The sequence below is a fragment of the Gallus gallus genome, chromosome 4 (assembly GCF_016699485.2).
Source record: "Gallus gallus isolate bGalGal1 chromosome 4, bGalGal1.mat.broiler.GRCg7b, whole genome shotgun sequence".
Lineage (NCBI taxonomy): Eukaryota > Metazoa > Chordata > Aves > Galliformes > Phasianidae > Gallus > Gallus gallus.
The window spans coordinates 39300737-39320976 of NC_052535.1; the positions used below are offsets into that span (position 1 = coordinate 39300737).

Here is a 20240-nt window from a genome sequence, read left to right on the forward strand (position 1 = left end):
TGGTTTTTTTTCCAAGTTGATGAAACACAGTTCACAAAGCATTCGACATACCTGCGCACCACAGGAGCTACAGACTGGCATAATGTCATCTTTAGTTTCACTTCCTATTTTTTATGCAATGTCTTTACAAAAGGAAGAAAAAGGAAAAAAATCACACTACTACTCCTGAAACAAACACCATGAACTTAAAAAATCACAGAATAAGTTCCCTTCTTGGTTTCTCCCATTTTCTACTGTCAGCTTGAGTATGCTTCTTGAATATTCTTCTATCCTTTAGACTGAAGTGCCTGAGTATGTGGGAGGCTGCCTAAAGAAAGGTGAGCAAAACCCTTTGGTCTAATTGTCTTTTCCAGCCAGACTAAATACAAAAAGCATCCTCCAACGGGAAAGCTGAGACACAAGCCGAGAATTGTTTGATTTTATCCCAGTGCATCTTCTACAGTTCACCTGAAACACTTGCAGCATTACAAGAAAGACAGAGTTTGTCCAGAAGACAATAGGAAAGAAAAAAGTATTTACTTCTGCTAGCAATTACGTAACATGAATAATCAATTTTACCAGTAGCCTTCAAAGTTAGCCTGGAATAGCAGTAAAAAGCATGACTTCCTCTTCCTACTGAGTCGAGAGTGAGTTTGGTTCCATCACTTACAGAAGAGTTTTACCTAACTGATATTATTAATGTTATCTTCACAACCACAAGGAAAGCTGAAAATTGTTTCTGAAACAGCACTCATTTCTGGAGACTGAGAAAGTATATTCTGGCTGGACTTTCAGAAGCTGATCAGTTAATAAATCAACAGGGAAACGTATTTTCTTGGGCTAGAAGGAGGTAAAATAGATATTAGTAAGAAAAAAAAAAGTCAAATCACACAGTCTAGGTTTTCATATATTCTCTCTCCTGTTTTCCCCTTAGCTTGAGGCATCTCTCTTTCCCATTTCACCAGTCTAACTTGTGCTATTCCTGCTGATACAAATAAAAGCTGAAACTTCTATTTAAGAAAGTCCTCCCACAGCACTCTGGAAAGGCTTAAGTAAATCCTGCTAAACGCACAACTGTCATCCATGTGGATGGCTTCTTCCTTCAACTAGTCATTTCCTGACTCACTGCAGTGTAGTACCGTCTCCAGTCAGCCACTGAACACAACCAGCCCAGCCCTGTGTTAGGAGGAGGACTGACCTGCTCTAATAGCAATAGTAGCAGGTGGGCCAGAAAGTTTACAGGTTTTGTATGGCTTCTACATTTTCAGTGACATCTTGGTCTATGCAAAAATACATAACTAGGGTTTGAGGTTGCGTGGGATTTTTAATCACATATTCAGAAGATGAATGAAGATTGTTATTCTCATAGCCCAGAGGGTATCAACCAGGCTGCAAGAAACAATAAAATTAAAAGACTGAATGGTCAATGTCTCCTTCTCCCCTCCTTCACCCAGACCAACTTCAAGGCCTGCAGCCTCCGTCAAGTGTTTTCTGCCCAAAGGCTGAGATAAGAGTGAAAGGCAAGAGATAAGAAGGAAATGCTTCCTAACAATGTAGTCAGTAAGTCTAAAGCCAGACTGAAAACCTGACTCGGTGAGCTGAGCAAAGGCTCTGTTTGCAGAAGGAGCGTGTCAACTGCAGAAAGAAAAGTTATAAAAGAGGGAGAAAATGAAGCTATGAGTGAAAAAAAAGAAGAAGAAGAACAACATTTGGTTAATTAGTTTAAATGAGTCATTACAACCTCATTTCTCAGCATTTAAAATTAAGGAAAGGTCAGTCTCATTGGCCATTTCAAAAGGCCTACTACAACTACTTACAGCAGTTATTGCTGGGTTTCTGGAAAAAAATAATAATAAAGGCAAACCACAGAAGTGGCTGACAAGAACAAGCAGTACCACAAAAAGAGATGCTGCTATGTAAAGCTGCTGGCAGCTATGGCTTTGCCAATCACCTTAAGAATGTCAGAACAGACTAACAAGGCCGAGGTGGCCAAACACTTTGTGGTGTTTTTTGCTGTGTTTTTTTTTTCTTTCAAAAAGGAGCTAATTGCATCTGAAGGCACCAGCTGCCTTATCTTGCTCTGTATCTGTGCAACACAATAAGTTGTGCCATTTGCCTCAAAAAAGAAGGTGTCCAAGCAGCATGGGTTGAACAGCCAGACATGCTTCATGCTGCTGGGTCCCCCATTTATGCAGAGAAACCTGTAGAAGGAGGACCAGGGGAACCTGTTCAACAGGAGCCAGTTACAAAAGGACCCATCCACAGAAAACATGGAAACCATCCACCAGATCTGCAGATGGCTGCTGCCACCATATGCCGTGGGTGGTGCAAGCCAGATGGCCAGGCTGGATTCCACAGCTGGTCCTGCTGTGAGCCAGAGGTTGGTTGGACCAGAGACCTCCAGAGGCCCCTTCCCACCTGAACTGCCTTATCACCCCTCAATACCTGTCTGTAGACTGAAATGCAGAGAATATAAGGCTTCAGGCCTGTAAGAATTTGCTCAGATATCTAATCTAGGTTAGGTCCTGGCTTACTGTGGGCTCTCGTGTCAGAGCAAGAGGCAAGGAGGCCTCAGTGGTGCTGACCCACGCCAGCTCAAGCCACAGTGGCAGCGCAGAGCAAGAGGAAGATTTGGTCCCTGCTAAAAATGTGAAGAAAGGGTGATACTCCTGCAATCAATCATCTGAAAGGAGACTTACATATTCCTCAATGAAGCAGCAGTAAAAATTTTAAAAAAAGGAAAGCGAAGGAGCACTGGTAAAGTTTTGACTCAAGCACTTTCCACAGCCACACTACAAGCAGCAAGGGAATGTCCATTCATCAGGCCCCAGCACACCATTTCTCAGCCCAGCTGCTCCCGTAGTTGTTCAGCACCATCCCACGTTTTTAAGGGCCAAAACCACACTGTTTACAAAATATAAACAGCAAACCAAAATATCCACTCCAAGAGCCAACTTTTGACAGCCCTGGCCAGCAGCACCATTTCTGGAACCATCAGGAGCAACCTGACATCTCAGAGAAAGATGGTGGTTGTAGAAGCAGCTGGAGGAGAGCCACAGAGAAAAACAGTGACACTGAGGAGGGCCAGGCTGCTATCCATGCTTCATCAAGCTGGTATGATCCTGGCACAAAGCTACCCGTGGACAGGAAGAGGAGTACCTGCATGTCAGCACAAGATTTAACTAGGGAGAGAGCGCTGAGAAAAGGTCACTTACGGATAAAGGTAAAAGCCAGACTTGCTAAGTCGACAGAAAAATAAATCCAAGAGGCAGGAACTGGAAAGCCACAAGGAATTCACTGTAACAGCTCAGTTTGTAAAGGAGGTTTGCAGTATCCCAGCACTGCAGTAATATAGTCTAATAAGCCTGAGCCAGCTTTCATCCAGGGACTTAAGTCACTTAATGCAGCAACTCATCACAGGCTGCCTGAGCAGCAGGACAAGTTAGCCACTGCTGAAATCCATAATTATGGCTGCAGTTGAGGAATGCAAACTGTACCTGAGCTGGCTAGTTCAAAACTAGCTCAGGTACATTTATATTCAGCTGCAACACGACCAAGAAAAACATCAAGCAGCTTAATGATGAAGCAAAGACTGGTCATCTCACAAAAGTGCCTGGACAAATCTCACTTTTTTTTTTTTTTTAAATAGTAAAAAAAAAAAAGAGTTAGTAAAGAACAGGCCTGTAAGGGAATTTATAAACCCAAGACCTATAGGCAACGTCATGCATCACTACCATGCTGTTTAGTTAAAAAAATACCATGTAACTCATTACTGGCTTCATCTCCCTTCTGCAGGACACTTCATGTGTTTATGGCTCCATATTCATGCCAAACCCACTCTAAGTATCTGTGATTGCAAACTCATCATAGTTCTACTAAAGCTTTCCTAAACCTCATGTGTGCAACTCATTCATGAAGGAGGCTAAGGTGCCACAACAAGAAATTACTACAGACAAAGTAGTGAGAAATGGGTAAAGCAAATCCAGGCAGGTTTTGAGCATGAACTCGTAGCCCAGTTGCCTATTTTCAGATTACCTCTTGTTCGCAAGTAACCTCACGTGAGAGCATAATTACCTCACGGTTTGCACTGCAGGAGCACCTACCGAGCCCACACAACATCCCTCTAAAAGAGCCATGAAAGCCCTCGGCCCCAGAGCACTTGTGTTGTCAGCCATAAGGCAAGGAACATTTGGACACACCAGAACAGGTGGGAACAGACCAGGAACTGGGAACTCTGAGAAGTGCTGACAAAATCTGCTGTGTGTAGGGAGCAGAGAGCAAGCTTTGATTACGTGGGTACTTGCACACGTGGGTGTTACTTGGCAAGGTCACTGGTTTTCAGCTAGGTGTCTGCAGAGCCTCTCTCAAAGAGGTCTACAGAAAGGTAATAGTGAAAAGCAAGGCTTATATTGGCTATACTTCTGCTGAAAATAGAAATGAAAGAAAGCTGAGGATCATTACAACAGTTGGTTATTACTCACTGAGACCAGAGGCAATGCAAAGGACTCAAAGCCATGCAAAATAATGAGGAATTGGAAATGTGGATGCATAAGCCACTGAGCAGAAGTGTTAGTCAGCATAGAAACAAGAAAAATCTGAGACAGCGTGCCCTTGCTGTCCAACAACTTCCTAGCTAGTGGGAAAAAAATTAAGTTCCATCAAGCTTATCTCCTTTTTACCCCATCACTTGTCACAAAACCCAACCCTCTGAATTTATATAGCTCACTTTTCTTCTATCTCACAAGACAATAGAATATGCTTTACCCTCTGTACCAGTCCAAACATTGGAGACATTGGAAAGGCACTGGAACTGATTGAAGTAGTCACTGAAACCAGAAGTCTAAAGATTGTCTAAGCAGAGGCATGAAGGAGACTTAGGCACTGGGCTACGGATAAATTTGCTTTTCCTCTTTGGGATCAGATATGTTACTGAATGAGACTAGCTACTGACACAGAAAAGCAGAACCAGGATAGATGCAGTGATTCTGACACTAAAACACTTCACAGCCATACTGTGCTTGACACGCAGCCAAGAAGCATGTCCCTGCAGACCTTCCAACACATATTTGGCATCGGCCTCACCAAGGAGCTCTGGCTGCACACCTCTAAGAAAGACAAACTAACAACCAGGAAAAAAAAAAAAGAAAAAAAGAAACTTGGAAACAAAAGCAAAGGACTTGAATTAATAAGAAATCCATAAACTAAAGGCTACAAGCTATCACAATAAATGGAAAATGACAAGGTGGTAGCTAGTAACTTGTGCCCAAAGAGAGAAACTAGAACAACTGTAGGTTAAGATGCCTGCTTTCTGTGACTTTGTCTTTATTGGGAAGGATTAATTAAGACTTACTCTCGATACTTGAATTCACAAGGTATTAAGACTTCTACTTGATACTTTTCCTGAAGACACCTGGATGAACTCCTCTGCTGTTAGATTTCAGAGTACTGAAAAAATAAGCACAAAGAACACTACTTCTGATTTTGCAAACTTAGCTTTCAAAGAAGGACCTTCTGGCTTAGATGCAGACAACCCACTCTGGATATAACCAGACAGATAAACTTGTCAGGTGAACCACTTAATGACAGTCAGGCAAACACAAGAACACACAACGTGCCTCCATCTAAAACAGCAAGTCCTCTCACTGAAGCCAGACTTAACCAGCTGAGCTCACATGGAGGCATCTGTGCCTTGCTGACTCGTGACTATTCGAGGAAAAGTAATGGGAAACTTCTGTTTGTACAGTGATTAAAACATTGTATACATCCCTATAGATACATCTGCATGAAGGTAGCAAGGAATCCAGATGAAAATTGCCCCAAGCTTTCCCTGTGAGATGCTTTAGCATATAAAATTTCTCTGAGAAAAGCTGCAAAGCTTCAGAGCCTTATGAGTCCTGTGCATTTCCTTCTGCCCCTTGCAGGCTGGCTGAACAACAGGTGATGATACCATGTAGCTAGACCTCTTAAGAAAATGCATTAAGTACTATCAAAGTCTCCACTTTTGATAAAAGCAAAACAGACCTGGCACCTACCAAACTGGCTTCCCTACCACATGAAGCACTGCATTCAAGGTTATCCATCTATGTGACTGAAAACCTGTCTGGCCTCCCTTCTCTTTCAGTCTCCCACTCCTTCCAGATGTTTGTATTCATCAAAGAGGCCGCTCCACATGGGTGACATCTAAAGATACCCAACTGAGAAACGCTGCCCTTATTTCTTGAGTATCTCAGATTGCAGAAACTGAAACTTTAATTTTCCAACTCCCTTTGTACTCACTGTTTATGTTACCTCTTCACTTCTATTCTTTGCCACAATTTCTTACAAAACCAGTGTTCTCTTCCACTGCATAGGATTTCTCAGCCAGAAACAATGCGTTTCTTTTCAACCAAAAGGAAAATGATGACAAATTACCTATGTTGACAGGAAAGCTCAGTGTCCTCAAAGCTCTTTTCAGCTCTGCTTTGGAAACAGTAGGTGAATGTGCTCCCTTCAAATTCTATTCCTTGAATTACTCTAGAGGGGAAATTCACACGCTTTTAAAGAAAAAAAGTGTAATAACGACTCATGCTAATAATGCTTAGCATGTGAGGTGCTCAAGAACTGTGTACACGCGGCACTAAGGGTCATGGTTTAGTGGGCTACATTGGCTGTAAGTGGACAGTTGGACGAGAAGATCTTAGAGGTCTTTCCCAACCTCAGTGATTCTATGATAATGTCTTTGCCTCTAAAATCCCAATTTTGAACTCATTAAACCACCTTGTGTGCATGCAGCTAATTAGGACGAGCCTGCAGTGGCAGCCAGTTGCTGATTTGTTCATGACTAGACTACAGCCGCACATAACACGGCACCAAGTGCCTGCAAAGCTCCATTCAGGCTCATTCAGCTATCCCCAATCCGCTCCTTCTTTGGCACAACCTCTCGCGATCAGCTCTCAAGCCCTCTCAAGCCTACTTTCAGACACCAGAGCACCTTGGCTGCACCCTGGGATTAAGTAAGGCGTTTGGGCTTCCCTGAGTGGAGCCGATGGAGACAAAGGAGGCCCTTCAGGGAAACCCAAAGCAAACACCAGACTTGCTCTCAGACCCAGCTATTGTTGTGTCATCTGTCAGTGAAAAGGGAACATGTTTGGGCATCAACCCTGCTGTACGCCAGCGCGGGAGCAAGCACTGAACAGTGCCAGAGCACGAGGCAAAGCCCGGCTGCTTCCACGCGAGCTGGGCAGTGGCTGGTAAGGCTCACAGCAGCTGGCAGCAGCCAAAATAACACAGTGAGAACCCTTTTAAATAGAAATAAACAATAAAAAAAATGACTCCAAACTCACAGAAGTTCTCAGTGGTGTCACGTGGAGCTAACAAGATTCAAGTTACCTCTCTCTGCAGAATTTGAGCTCAGTAAGCTGCCAAGCAGCAATAAATCCCATTTATGCTGGGTTAATCTCTTCAGTATGCAACACTGATAATGAATGCATTGCTATTTGCACTGCTGCAGGACTCCGTAACCACAAGGATCCAAGGATACAGGTAAGACAAAGCAGGTAGTTAGCCTAATGCATGTATTGAGTCTATCAAGTCTTCCTCATAGTGACCTGGAGAGAGTCTCACACATCCAGTTTCTTCTACATCCTTCGCAGATAGTCAGAGATATTCATAGATAGCATTACCAAAGTTAGAAAATACAGCTGGAGTCTGAAAGAGTGAATAACAGTTTGCTTCTTTTTCTTAAGCTGTAAGTTTCTCTAGCTTTGACATAGTTGTTTGTTCTGTTTTGTTTTTTTAGGGATCAAAAAAATTCCCATATTAAATAAAATACTCATTTTATAGCCTCACAATACCACATTAGACCCTGCTGCCAGGTCTCAAACATAATGGCCACAGCCGGCTTCCCCTGATGCTAATAATATATTAGGAGCTTTACAACCCCAGCATTAAACACGATTCTTTCAGTCTCGCTCCTTTGTTAGCTTCTGAACACCCAATGAGAGCACACGTTGCAGCATGTGCAGCCCCAAGGGAGCAGGAGTTCCCACAGCTGTTGGTACAGGCAACGATGGATGCAGTGATGCACTGCCTTGCTACCAACACGAGGACTGAGCCAATGTTCTGCCACAGTCCAGCCCCAGTCAGGGCTTCCTCCAGAATACCTGCTGGGTCAGGGGGAAAGCCACCAAGGCTTGTCACTGACCCTCTCCTCTCTTTCAATGGGATTTCACATTCCAAGGATAGTGCTGTGCCCTTCAGCATCTTTGCCCTCCTCCAAAGGCAGGCATGAGCTAGCCTATGGACATCATGAAACACTTTAGAGTTGGCAAAAACTGCTTCAAAAATACACCTTTGTGAAGCTACCCAAACCAAGCTCCTCAGATACTAGCATTTTTCACTGCCACAGCATATAAATTTTGTAAAGAACCAAACCTGGAGTTATTTCATAGCATTTAAGTGGTTTGCCTTTCTAAAAGGGTGACCGCTGATAGCCATCCACGAACCACCTGACAGTAAAATTTGAGGTCAAGCTACAACAGTACTGTGTACTACTGTTTCTAGACTTCTGTTTTGGCCCTTATGTCCCAAGGAAGAAGAACAACAGTCTTCTTTGCACAGTCGCACAGTTAGGGACTGTGCACTGTGCAACACTGCACAGTTAGGAGCACACCCAGCCCCAAAAACACACTGCAGAAGTTATTATACAGTACATATTTAAGTGCACCGTATACTAACTTTCTTCCATAAGAAAAACCAAAATCATAGAATCACAGAATTATTAAAGCTGGAAAAGACTAAGATCATCCAGTCCAACTATTCACCTACCGCCAATGTTGACCACTAAACCATGTCCCTAAGTATACATCTACACGTTTCTTGAACGCCTCCAGGGACAGTGACTCCACCACTTCCCTGCACAGCTCATTCCAGAGCCCGACCAATACAGACTTGATAAGTGCTGAATGGCAATATTACACCTTTTTTTTTTTTTTTTTCTCTAGCAAAAAAGCAATCAAAAAGCAAAACAGAAGAGCCACAATTCTGAGTCCCTGAATCAACCTCTGGTTGCATGCTTTATGGCTGCTGTTGCTCCAAGCAGGAATCTGATTTTAAAAAAAGAACACAAAGAATTCTCAATTGCCAAAAGGAAAGCATCTCAATGCATCAAAACATACACTCTCCTACATTCTTAGCATTCATACACTTCTCATCAGAGGTCTCTGGTGAAATTCCAGGTCAAACTGAAGGGTTGGGTATACTGGACAGAAGGAAGCATGTTTACATAGTAGGTGAAGGGACTTATTCCAAGAAGAACAGAATATCCTTAAAAACTTTTGCAGATCTGGCCCACCCAGGGAGCAGTTTCAGTAGTGGAAACTGGATATTGCAGTAACATTCCCAGCAGTCAGCATCATTAGAAAATAATCAAAACATTTATGCTCTTGTATTTATAGCAGAAATGGTTTGGAGAGACCTTCAGATTTCAGAAGCCCATTAAACTTCTGCTACCGCTGGAATTGATTACTAAGATATCCCTTCCATCCCCACTTTTCACAGCCACGGTTTCTGCACTGGAAGCCACCATCTGCTTGCAGTTTTTATTTTATTTTACTTTCCCTGAAAGCTTCTGGCTTTCCTTGCCTACCAAGCAAGAGAGCAGCATGGTACCACAAGTTGCTGGAGCCAACAGCAGGCACAGAATGCTGGGAAGGCACTGAGTGCCAAGAGCCCTGCAGGACACCTGGGTTGCATCTTCCCTGTTACTCTCCCTAACAGAGGTCTCACATGCAGACAAGCACGTGGTAGAGCTCTGCAATGCCCCACCTCAGGGACAAGCTGTAATTCTGCTGGCTGGGAGGATGGGGTCATCATCTAGATGACAAATATTAGGCAAGATGCCTCTACAAGCAAATTGCAAAGAAAACCTAACCATAATGCAAAAGGAAGAACTGCTTCGGTACTACACTGGAAGTTGAAAAAGACTAAAAAGGAGCAGAAAATCTTGTTTTGCTCCTAAAAAAAATGAAGGGGCAGATGAAGAGCAAGATGGGCTCCTTCAGCCTGCAGGGAAGGCAGCCTGGGAGCCACTTAAGAAGAATTTACTGCCAAATCCCAGCCACCAGGAAGGGCTGTCCTACACAATGGCACACTTTGTAGGGGAGAAGAGCTCGGAAAGGGGAGAGACAGCACGGGCTGTCCATTAACCTCACACATCCTTGACTCCAGTTGCTCAGTGAGCACAATGTGTCACTGTGTTTGACTTTGCTACTTCACGAGAAGTGAAGAAGAAGTGAAATGAATTAAGTCATATCTTTCCTTCCTGTGTGCTTTTCACTTTCACTGTGCATTTTAGATCAAGGTGGTAACCTGCATTATACTTGTAAGCCATCTGCAGCTTTTGTGAAAGAGCAAAAAGCATTTCCGACTCCAAGGTTTCGCGACCACAGCGTGAGCAGCAGCCACATACCCAGTAATCATGAACAGCACACACAGCCCATACTCATAGAATCACAGAACCATTTGAGTTGGAAGGGACCCCTAAAGGCCATCTGGTCCAGCATCCCTGCACTGAACAGGGACACCTACAGCTCCATCAGGTGCTCAGAGCCCCTCCAGCCTGACCTGGGCTGTCTCCAGGGATGGGGCATCCACCGCGTCTCTGGGCAACCTGTGCCAGTGCCTCACTGCCCTTAGTGTAAAACACTTCTTCCTTATGTCCCCCTAAATCTCCTCTCCTGTAGCGTGAAACCATTTCACAGCAGACCCTGCTAAAGAGTCTGCCCCCCTTTAGATACTCATGCAGCTCTTGCCTCCCGCCAGTCTCTAACAGCTGCTCTTAGAAAATACACTGAATGCCCAACCCAACACTTATGAACTCCTCTTTTGCTCAAAGGTGGGAGCAAATTCCTGAGTACCTCAATCAAGTCACCAGCTCAATCCCCTGAAGTTCCCAGGGTAAGCCTACAAGACATACAAAAGGTGTAGGTGAGCCTGCAGACAACTCTTTCTCTGAGGTTTTATTACTACGAAACCTAAGACTCCCTCAGTGAAATTTTCATCATTTAAAGGAGATAACTGGAAGGAAAAAAAACAACAACAACAGACAATTCACGTTTTATGATTGCTATAAATGAATAACACTTTAGCACATAATGCCCAATAGTCTGCACAGCACCGTAATCACCCACTAATGATGGGAGAACCCACTGTGAAAATTAGCGCACCTCAACTGGAGGGGTGTTCATTTAATTTTTGGTGCCAGGAGAGAAGAGGGCAGGCAGAGGAAGAAAGGGAACGCTTAGCTCCAGCTCGTGGAGCAGTAAAACCCCTGTCCCCCCCACGCCTGGCCGAGCACAAACAATGCACACCAGCCCAGCCCCACTGAAACCGCTGAATTGTAACTCGTGCTAGTTAGTTTAATTATTGCCCATACATTTCTTGAAAACGCCATTTGAAGCATCAGCTTCTAATTGGAGAAATGGCTCTGAGCGTGACCGCGGGGCTGTTACAAAGTCTGGTCACTTTCATAGAAGGGCACGGCCCTTCCACAAAGAGGGTGGAAACCTCTCAAAGACGCCCATTGTCCAAGAGGCAAAAATGGAGTGCAAGGAACGCAGAAGGAAGTCTCATCCATGAGCACAAAAGGAGACTGGAAACTGAGGTGGAGCACCCGCAAGCCTTGCTTGGGAGGCACCAAAGAGCTGAAAACGGGAAAAAAAATCCAGCTTCCAGGATGACAAACACGACTGGGAGCAAATGGAAGGCGTGTCAAAGAAATGCTATTAAAATAATAACGCTCATTAAAGACTTAAGTTACAAAAGCCTTGCAAAGTTACAAGAAAGCGTCAAGTCACTCTTACCCAAGACGGTGAATTTCATTTCAAGACCTATAGGATTATGGATGGGTTTCTTGGGCCTCTGAATCAGCAAACATAGAGTGTGCTGGCTCTGGGGCTTTGTTCTTCCAAAGCCTACGTGGGCTCCTCATCCAAACTGAAGCCAAGGTACACCCCCCAGTTTCCTAACAGCCTGATAACTCTGACCGCAGCAAAAACAGGCAGCAGGCAGGCTGCTCTCGTGTAATCCTTGGGTTACACTGCCCCAGAGGTGAGCATTAAAGCTACGCAGCAAGCACTTCACACCCAGTATCCTCAAACCCCAAGCTGAAGGAGCTAGCTAAAGCATCCCTGTGATGTGCTCCACGGCCCTGCCCAACACTACAGCAGGGCCTAATTAGCACACCTCAGCTGGCGGGGTGTTCATTTAATTTTTGGTGCCAGGAGAGCAGAGGGCAGGCAGAGGAAGAAAGGGAGCACTTAGCTCCAGCTCGTGGAGCAGTAAAATCCAGTTACTGCTTGGATTTCTGGACGTCAGACCCTCCCAGGGACTCACTGGCCCAGATACACCTGCCATGAGCAACAGAGCACTCGGGGGCCGCCACCAGTAAGAACCATCAGCAGCACCTGTGGAGGACCAGAAGCCAGACCCAGCTCGGGCTCACCAAGCACTTCAAGGCACAGGGCAGCACGGGCCTGTCCAAGCCTCCACATGCACATGTGTGAGGAGAAGAAGGAGATGCTCCCCTCCAACAGCAGCGAGAGGCTTGGGAAGCACTCAGCAAGCACTGCCTGGCTTTCTCCCGTGACCCCAAGGGTCAGTTTGGCTCCAGTGGGAAGAACGCAGTGGAAAACCGTAGCTCGGTTGTTCCCATCTCCCTCAGTGCAGCCGAGGACACACACGACAGGCAGGGCTCCAGCTCTGCTTCCATAGCTTTAATCAAACACCGAGAAGCACTTTCTGTTTTTAAAGTCAAATGAAAACATTTGGCTCAAGTTTTCTGTAAGCCCACAGTGAAGGTAACCCCCGAGGAATGCGTCTTACCCACACACCAGGGAGTTTACTTATTAACACCACCTCCCAGCAGAAGTGTATTTCCGTATCTCAGAGTGGGCTCCAGAGGGCTGTTTGCTTTCCCCTCCCGGCAATGCCAAGGTCAGAGCGCAGCACTCCGTGCCGGAGGAACGCTGCCGGAGGGCAGGGATGGAATGGGGCGCCCCAAAACCAAACCCGAGGCGTTGTGGGCAACAGGGCCCTCTTCTAAACAGCGATAAAGCACCTTTCTATCAATAGGATAGATCAAAAAAACCTTTCTATCAATAGGACAGGATCTACCTCCTATTCTGCAATGATGTAAAACGAGGGGGCGGCTGCTCTCCGCACGAACTTTACCCCGTTAACTTCGCACCGGAGCATTTTAAAGGTCTGAAAATCCCACTGCCGAGACTGCATCCCTATATCCGTGTCCCGCTCCAGCTGCCCGCCGCACAGACACAGCGGGCAGGGCTGTACGCGGGGACAGCGCCCGCAGCGGGGTCGCCCCGCGGGGGGGTCCCGTCCCGACCGGTCGCTCCCCGGCACGTACCCAGGCACTTGATGTGGAAGCCGCTGGGGGGTTTGAGGGAGCGGCGAGCCCAGCCCTGCCGCAGCACCTCCAGGTGCTCCTCCTTGCCCTGCACCAGCAGCACCTGCTCGTCGATCCAGCCCAGGAAGAAGGTCTCGGCCACCGCCGCCGTGGCCCGCTGGTCCCAGAAGTGCTGCATGTTCTCCCGCTTGAAGTCCGCGAAGATCTCGTAGCCGATGCGGTGCCGGCCCAGCTCCGCCGCGCCCCCCGGCCCCGCCGGCCGCCCCCCGGCCTCGGCGCCCAGGACGATGGCGAGAGAGTGCGGGGCGATCTGCAAGCACCGCTCCGGCCGGCGCGGCATGGCCGCCCGGCATGCCCCGCCACCTCCCGCACCACGCCGTGCCGCTCCGGGCTGCTCCTAACGCGGCCCCGGCACGGCTCGGCCGCTCCGCCCCCGGTACACCTCCGGCCCAACCCCGCCCCGTCCTGCCACCGGGCCGGGCCTCCCCCCGCCTCCTTCCGCCTTCCGCGTCCCTCGCGGGGTACCGGACTGCTCTGTGCCGCCGCGCAACCCGTCCGCGTGACAATGGACTCGGCTCGGCTGGAGGTTTCGCTACCCCTAGGAGATGCCTGATGGTTTCTGGGCCATCCTCAGCTCTGCCCTACTGTGTCCAAGCGCCCATCACCAGCCGTGATCGTTCCGCGCTGGCTTGTGCTGTTCTCCAGCATTCCGAAGAGTGTTAGAAGGAGACGCGCTGTATGAGCCCAGCTGCCTGCTAACATAACTGCTCTTAGTGAGTAGAACCTACCGCCACGACCTGTTGCTGCCTCCTCCCTGCAGTCCACGCTATGCCAGTGGCCCTTTCTCTCCCATCGCATCTCCATTCCATCTCACCTGCGTGTGGAGCACATCTCACCAACATCCCACCGCTGAGCAGCCACCAGCTAGCTTCAGGTCTCGACTGGGCTCCCCTCTTGTTCCTACCTGCAAGAACCAAGGAGCCAAGTTATGCCTTTGGACTTCTGCAGTGTGCCAGGCGCTTACGAGAGGGGGCCTTGCACTTGCATGGCCTTTCCATGCCCTGTGGTGCTGCTGGGCGATGCTGGCACCTGAAGGTGAGCACAGGGCTGACAGGCATGACAGGACTGTGTCTGGAGCTGGTCCCAGCACATGGGACAAGAAAAACGTGTAATAATGAGGTAGTGGAAGATGGTGTACTGAACTTTGTCCAAAACGTGCTGGATGGAGCACAGACCCAAATGGATCCTGTGCTTGCGGTTGGGTGTCCTTCCCATAACAACCCATGGGTGAAGTGGCACTTCTAAGTGCCTCTCAAGCGCTTGGAAATGCAGAAGTTTGCCTTGCTGGTGGGGCAAAACCCCTGGAGATCTCAGCCTTGTTGTCACACCCCAGCAAAGCACAGCCAGCATTGCCTTGGTGCACACCCAGTCGATGCGAACTGGTTTGGGCTTCTGGCCCTGCTGCGGGGGATGTGCAGGGAATAGAAGGGCCAGGAGACCTGGGGAAACACAGAAACACTGCCACGTGAACGCTTTAAAGCAGTGGAGATTGCAAACAGCAATGGCAGCTTCTGAGAAAAGCGAGATGGTGGACGAGGCATCCTGATAGGTGCTTCTGAAAACTTTCCCCAAACCTGTGGCAGCCTTTGTAGGTGAAAAGAGTGCTGCGTTCTTTAGCTTGTATTTCATGAAACCACTGATGTGCAACCAAGGGTTCACAAGGCAGCACTTTGTTTAGCTTTACCCTTTGGTTCTGGTAGCTTGTTTTTGTAACACGAGGATGGTAATACTGCTCACATTTGTGAAATGCCTTGAGACCTGCTCTTACAAATCCCTGCCAGGAAATGCTCTTTGATGATGTCTGCACTGGCAGGTGCCAGGAGTTTCTGTGCTGGGCCCTGCTCTGCCATCCTTCACCAACAGCCCTGCTCAGACGTCCTTACTCAGGCAGTGAAATCCCTGGGAGTCTCCTATGTGAGGAGTGATAAGCCTCTTTCAGCCCAGACATTAAACTTACAGGGCAGCACAGGAAGCAGCTGACTGCTGAGCTTTAAGCTTCACAACTCTGCCTGACTCAGCCCTGCTGGCACTGGGAAGGATGTGGGGGCAATAGCACGTGGTGGGATACAAGGAGAGGGGAGCGGAGATTCCCAGCTGTGGCAGCAGTGCCACCTTCTTCAGGAAACCTTTGGCAACAGGACTGAGTTTTGGCAAGGAGGTGGAGACCGTTTTGATAGGTGAGCAGGTGAGGTTCAATTAGCTATTGTCTGCTTAACAATTGACCATGTAGAGCAGGGAAGTGAAATCACCTCCGAGCAGACAGGGAGAACAGGTCCTCACTGCTCCCAGGGTGAGAATAATGCAAGGGATGGCGCTGTTGCCTCCAACACAGGTCAGGATAGGGCACCGAAACTCAGGGCTTCGAAGGCCTTTTCATTTCATTTACTTGTGAAGTTGCAAAGAGGGAAATAACTTGTTGGATAGTGGCAGGGTTTTGTTTCAGACTACGCAGCTCCACAGCCGTACAGGGTTCCATGTTTGCAGGTAACGTGCCATTTTATTTATGAAAATGTCACACCTGTTAGCCTAAAATATCTGCCCATTTCGGCATCTCCTTGCCCAGGCTACACCCTGGCCCAGCAGAGGTGCGGCCTGCACCCAGTGGCTCACACTTTGCTGAGCTCCTGGCTCTGAGGCAGCACGGGGGAGCTCAGAGGGCCTCCCCCCAGCCAGGTGCTTTAACCTGAGGTTGCTCTGCTTTGATTAGATGCCTGAGGACACAGGAGCTCCATGGTCGCTTGGCAGCACTTCCACTTGGATTCCGTAGGACTGCAGAGAGGGAGCACCACAGGTGGTGCTGGTTTTGGGTAAAAGTCCTTTGAGAATTTGCCTTGCCTTTAAGGCAGGCAGGTGGGCACTCATATGAAGAGAAATATATTAAATCAGGATACCTGTGTTGAGACATTCCTGATTTTCCTGCTGGCCCTCAGGATCTAGCTTTAACTAGCAGGTGGCACATTCTACTTTTTGTGTGGTGATCCACTGACTGTGACTCAGGTCAGAAAACACGAGCCCTGCTCACAGACTTCCTCTGGGCTCCCCAAAACCAGAGCTGTCTTTTTCCATGTCCCTGAGCTTTGTAGGAGGAGGATTTCTGCACTTGAGCAAGGAAAAAATGCCTGTGGTAAGGGGAACCGACCACTCCCATCACGTTTGCTCTTAGATGAAGGCTGCACGTAGCAAGGGACGTTGAACTCACAAAGTGGTAGCAGTAGTCAAGGTCCATGTGAGTTCCTATCTCAGACCTCAATTCACTGCTCCCAGCCCAACTAGGGACACCCTACCAGCATGTGTTTAACAAAAGAACATCTTCTCTTGGTGACATTACCAATATCTGATGTTTCTTCGCTTGTCACAGGTGCCTCTGGGGAATAATAACAAAGCTCTGAGAAAAAGAAAAAAGTCCCCATGAGAACAATTCCTTTTCAAAGGAAAAGCTGTCATTTCAGTGCTCTTCCCTTTTCACTTGCCTTACCCTCACCCTCGGTGAGCCAGCACGGTCAAGGCCACGCTCGGTTTACAAATGGGAAAGCGACAGGCACCTTACAGATACAATAGACAATTATTGCTTTTAAAACAGGCTGTGGGCCTTGAAAATGGGCGATGGTACCCCACGTGAGCCATCCTTTTCTGCTCTCATGGCTGCTGAGGGGCACCAGAGAACTCAGCGAATGCTGGCCATGGGCCTTCCAGCACCACAGTCTATGAACAGCAGGATGTGGCCTGTGGGTCACGCCAAGCCCTGCAGCACTCTGCCTGCGCTGGGAATCACTCCCTCTCATGGGTATTTGCTGCAGCCATCCTGCTGCTCTCCTGGCTCCTCCCTTTGCCTCAGCTTGTCAGGATGAGACAGTTTAACCAATGACCCCAGCTGTCATCAATCTCAATATTGAGCGCGCAAGGTAATGCAGACAACTCTCTGCTCTGTGGAGACGGGCGTTTATGAAGTATTTGTGAAACCATTTCAGCTAAAGAAGACGGACAGCTCTATTTTGTGCCTTGTATTGCCTGACAGGTGAGGGCACACCCTGGGATAACTCCTTATCATCCCACTCCAAGGTCAAGAGCCTACATTTGACAGAGAAAAACGCCTTTGGCACTCTGACAGAAGAATGAACACACAGCAGCATTCAGGGCAAAAAGAAAAACAAAATCTTTGTAAACCAGGTGTGCCAGATTTTAAATCTCTCAGAGCTTAATGCCTCTTAAATTTTGTAGTTTCTCTTTGAAGATTATCCACAGACCCAGCACCACGCTAAACCAGAAAGTTCAGCTTTTGTTCTTCCTGGAACAATAGCCATTAAGGGCTTTTCTTTTTTATTCTTTTAACACATCTCAGGCAGGGTGAGCAGCACCACAGCATGAGCAACATTCAGATCAACATCTCTTCCTACTGCTCGGCATACTAATGGACATTCACCCCAATGCTTTGTTTCTCCCCACTGTGCTCCTCTTTTCTGCTTCCCTCCCTGCCCAGCACCAGCCAGCAGCCCCTCACCTTTCCCTCCCCCTTTTCTGTACACCCTACCTGGCCCTGTTAGGATGCAGAGTTGCTTCAAGTGGAAATTTTGCCAAGTGCTCATAGCTCTCCCCACTATAAGCAGTACTGGGGAATTTCTGAGCTCTTCTGGGTTAGTTTCTGGGCAAATTCTGGCAGCTGCTTCACTGGCAAATGAGAAACTCAAGGGGAAATAATTTTTCCAGAGAGGGTGGCAAAGATGCTACCCTTGTACATCGAATTTCTCTTGGTTTTCACAGAAGTGAGATTGTCTATTTGATAATAAAAATGAAAGCGTTGCTACTTCATCTTAGCGGGTGATAGCAGCCAAGAACCAGACAATTTCTTTTCAAGGAAGAGACAAGAAGGGGCAATTATTACCATGTGAGTATACAGAGGAGGAGTTGTGCCAGGGCACGTGGCAGACTTAGACTTTTCCTTCTTTTTACTGTAGGAAATTCTGCTAGTTACAGAACCTACCAGGCAGCCTTTGTACTTTTTTTCCTTTTCTTCCTGGAGCTGAAAGAACACATTCAGAGATGCTGCAATTATTAATGATGCTAAAACCATGCTTGATGTAGCCATCCCTTTTTGAGACCATTCCACTGTTGCTTTCAAGAGCTGCTACAGCTTCAGGTTGTTCATATTGGTACAGGCTGGAGGAAGGCACAAGTTTATTGAAATGGGCAGGAAGGAGGAGACCTCCTTCCAGAAATAAAACAACAGAGGAAGCTCAAGGGATCCAGTAGAGCCAACAGATAGAACTGAGACCCTAGAAAAGGATTTCTCTTAGGCTTAGGCTTAATGACCTCACTCAGAGCTGCAGAGGTGTGTCCCTGAAACCTCATCCCGCAGTCCTGCTTCCTTGAAGCATTGGTGTGTATTGGATCTGTTACCTATGACCAAAGGCAGCAAGTTACCTGCCATCATAGCCATACAGCAGCGTTCAAACAGTTTGCTGATTTCCTCACATGGAGAAATTATTAAAACATCAGCCTCATTTATCTAGAAATTGGACAGCAGTTGCAAGTCAAAGCTTACCACCATGATTTGCATTACAGTAACAGACACGCAGGTTAACTGTAGCTTTACATCTCCATATGGAAAACACAATGCCTTCTCCAAAGCACAGATAGCTCATCGCTGAGTCTGCAAGTCCTGCTGCATTCCCTGCAGCAATGAAATCCTGGTGCCACCCGGCACAAGGAAATCCTGTGAGCTTCCCCAGGTGCAAGCAGGTACCACGTACCCCTGCAAGGAGCATGGCCTCTAAGGATGTGTCACTGACCTGTAAGACTGAGGCATTTCTGTTACATTACCACGTGCTAAGAAGTGCTGGGTTAAAGGGGATGACAGCTTTCCTGTCTCACTACCTGAAAACTCCTTCGCTGGGCTCATTAATCATCCTTATCAGCATCCCCTTCGGATCTGGGCATAGAAATATTTGAACTAAAAGCCTCTCAAATCCAAATTTACTCCAAGCGAGGAGCACCTCCAGGGTCATAATCTAACATAGGCAATCACGGTGTTCCTTACATAAAAGCCTTCATGGAACAATGACCTGGAGAGAGACTTTTTAAAAGGATGACCTCTTGGCAACCCCCTAGCCAAAGCAGCATACAAACAGGATACTTCACAGCAAATGCTTCAATGACTTTTTAGGGATGAAGTGGACGTTTTTAATAACCCCTTTGAGAGGGGCTGCCTTTATTTTACTGATATACATATATGTATAAATAAGAGCTGCATAACGAGAAACATCTGAGTTCAATATATTGCTTATAACTTATTACAGCAGTCAGGGAAATGAATAATTTAAATATCGGGTAGTCAAAAGTTTATTCAAGTGTGGAAACAAAATATTCTTTTTAAAAGTCCAAGATTTAAACAAACAGTAAAAACACGGCAGTTGCTAAAAAGTGCAGGTAAGATAAAAGCCAAACATTTGCATGTAAAATGGTTTACAGGGAGAAAGTACGCGCATGCTCTGGAGTAAGAAAACCGTTGGAGGATTAACAGTTCAGTTCTTAGAAAGAATAATTGGAATCTCAGCTTGAAGGTCAGTTTTGAACGTCCCAATGGGATCAGATACAAATCAGACTCTCAAATGCAGGAAAAAGAATGCCAGCTACACATTTTTACTTACTTTCCAGGGAGAAGCGTTTGACTCCCAGATTTCCCCATGCCAATGGCAAGTTCAGACAATGGTAACTTGCATACATAGTTAGCATAGTTTTGCCTTGATACAATGCATCCTATGACCGTGGTTACACAAAATTGGTTGCCTTTGCACAGTATCGT

At 47.0% G+C, this 20240-nt stretch overlaps 1 protein-coding gene across 2 annotated transcripts in view; it reads right to left on the reverse strand.

Moving 5' to 3' along the window:
• STOX2 (storkhead box 2) overlaps nt 1–13801 on the reverse strand; it is a 129814-nt gene extending 116013 nt beyond the window's left edge. Inside the window, exon 1 of one of the 2 annotated variants that reach the window (XM_004941063.5) lies at nt 13382–13801. In XM_004941063.5, coding sequence (XP_004941120.2) covers nt 13382–13721 — 340 coding nt within the window. In that variant the 5' untranslated portion in view covers nt 13722–13801. The remainder of the gene's footprint in view (nt 1–13381) is intronic. The other variant, XM_040699645.2, reaches the window with a different exon arrangement.
• Nucleotides 13802–20240: the final 6439 nt, after the last annotated feature.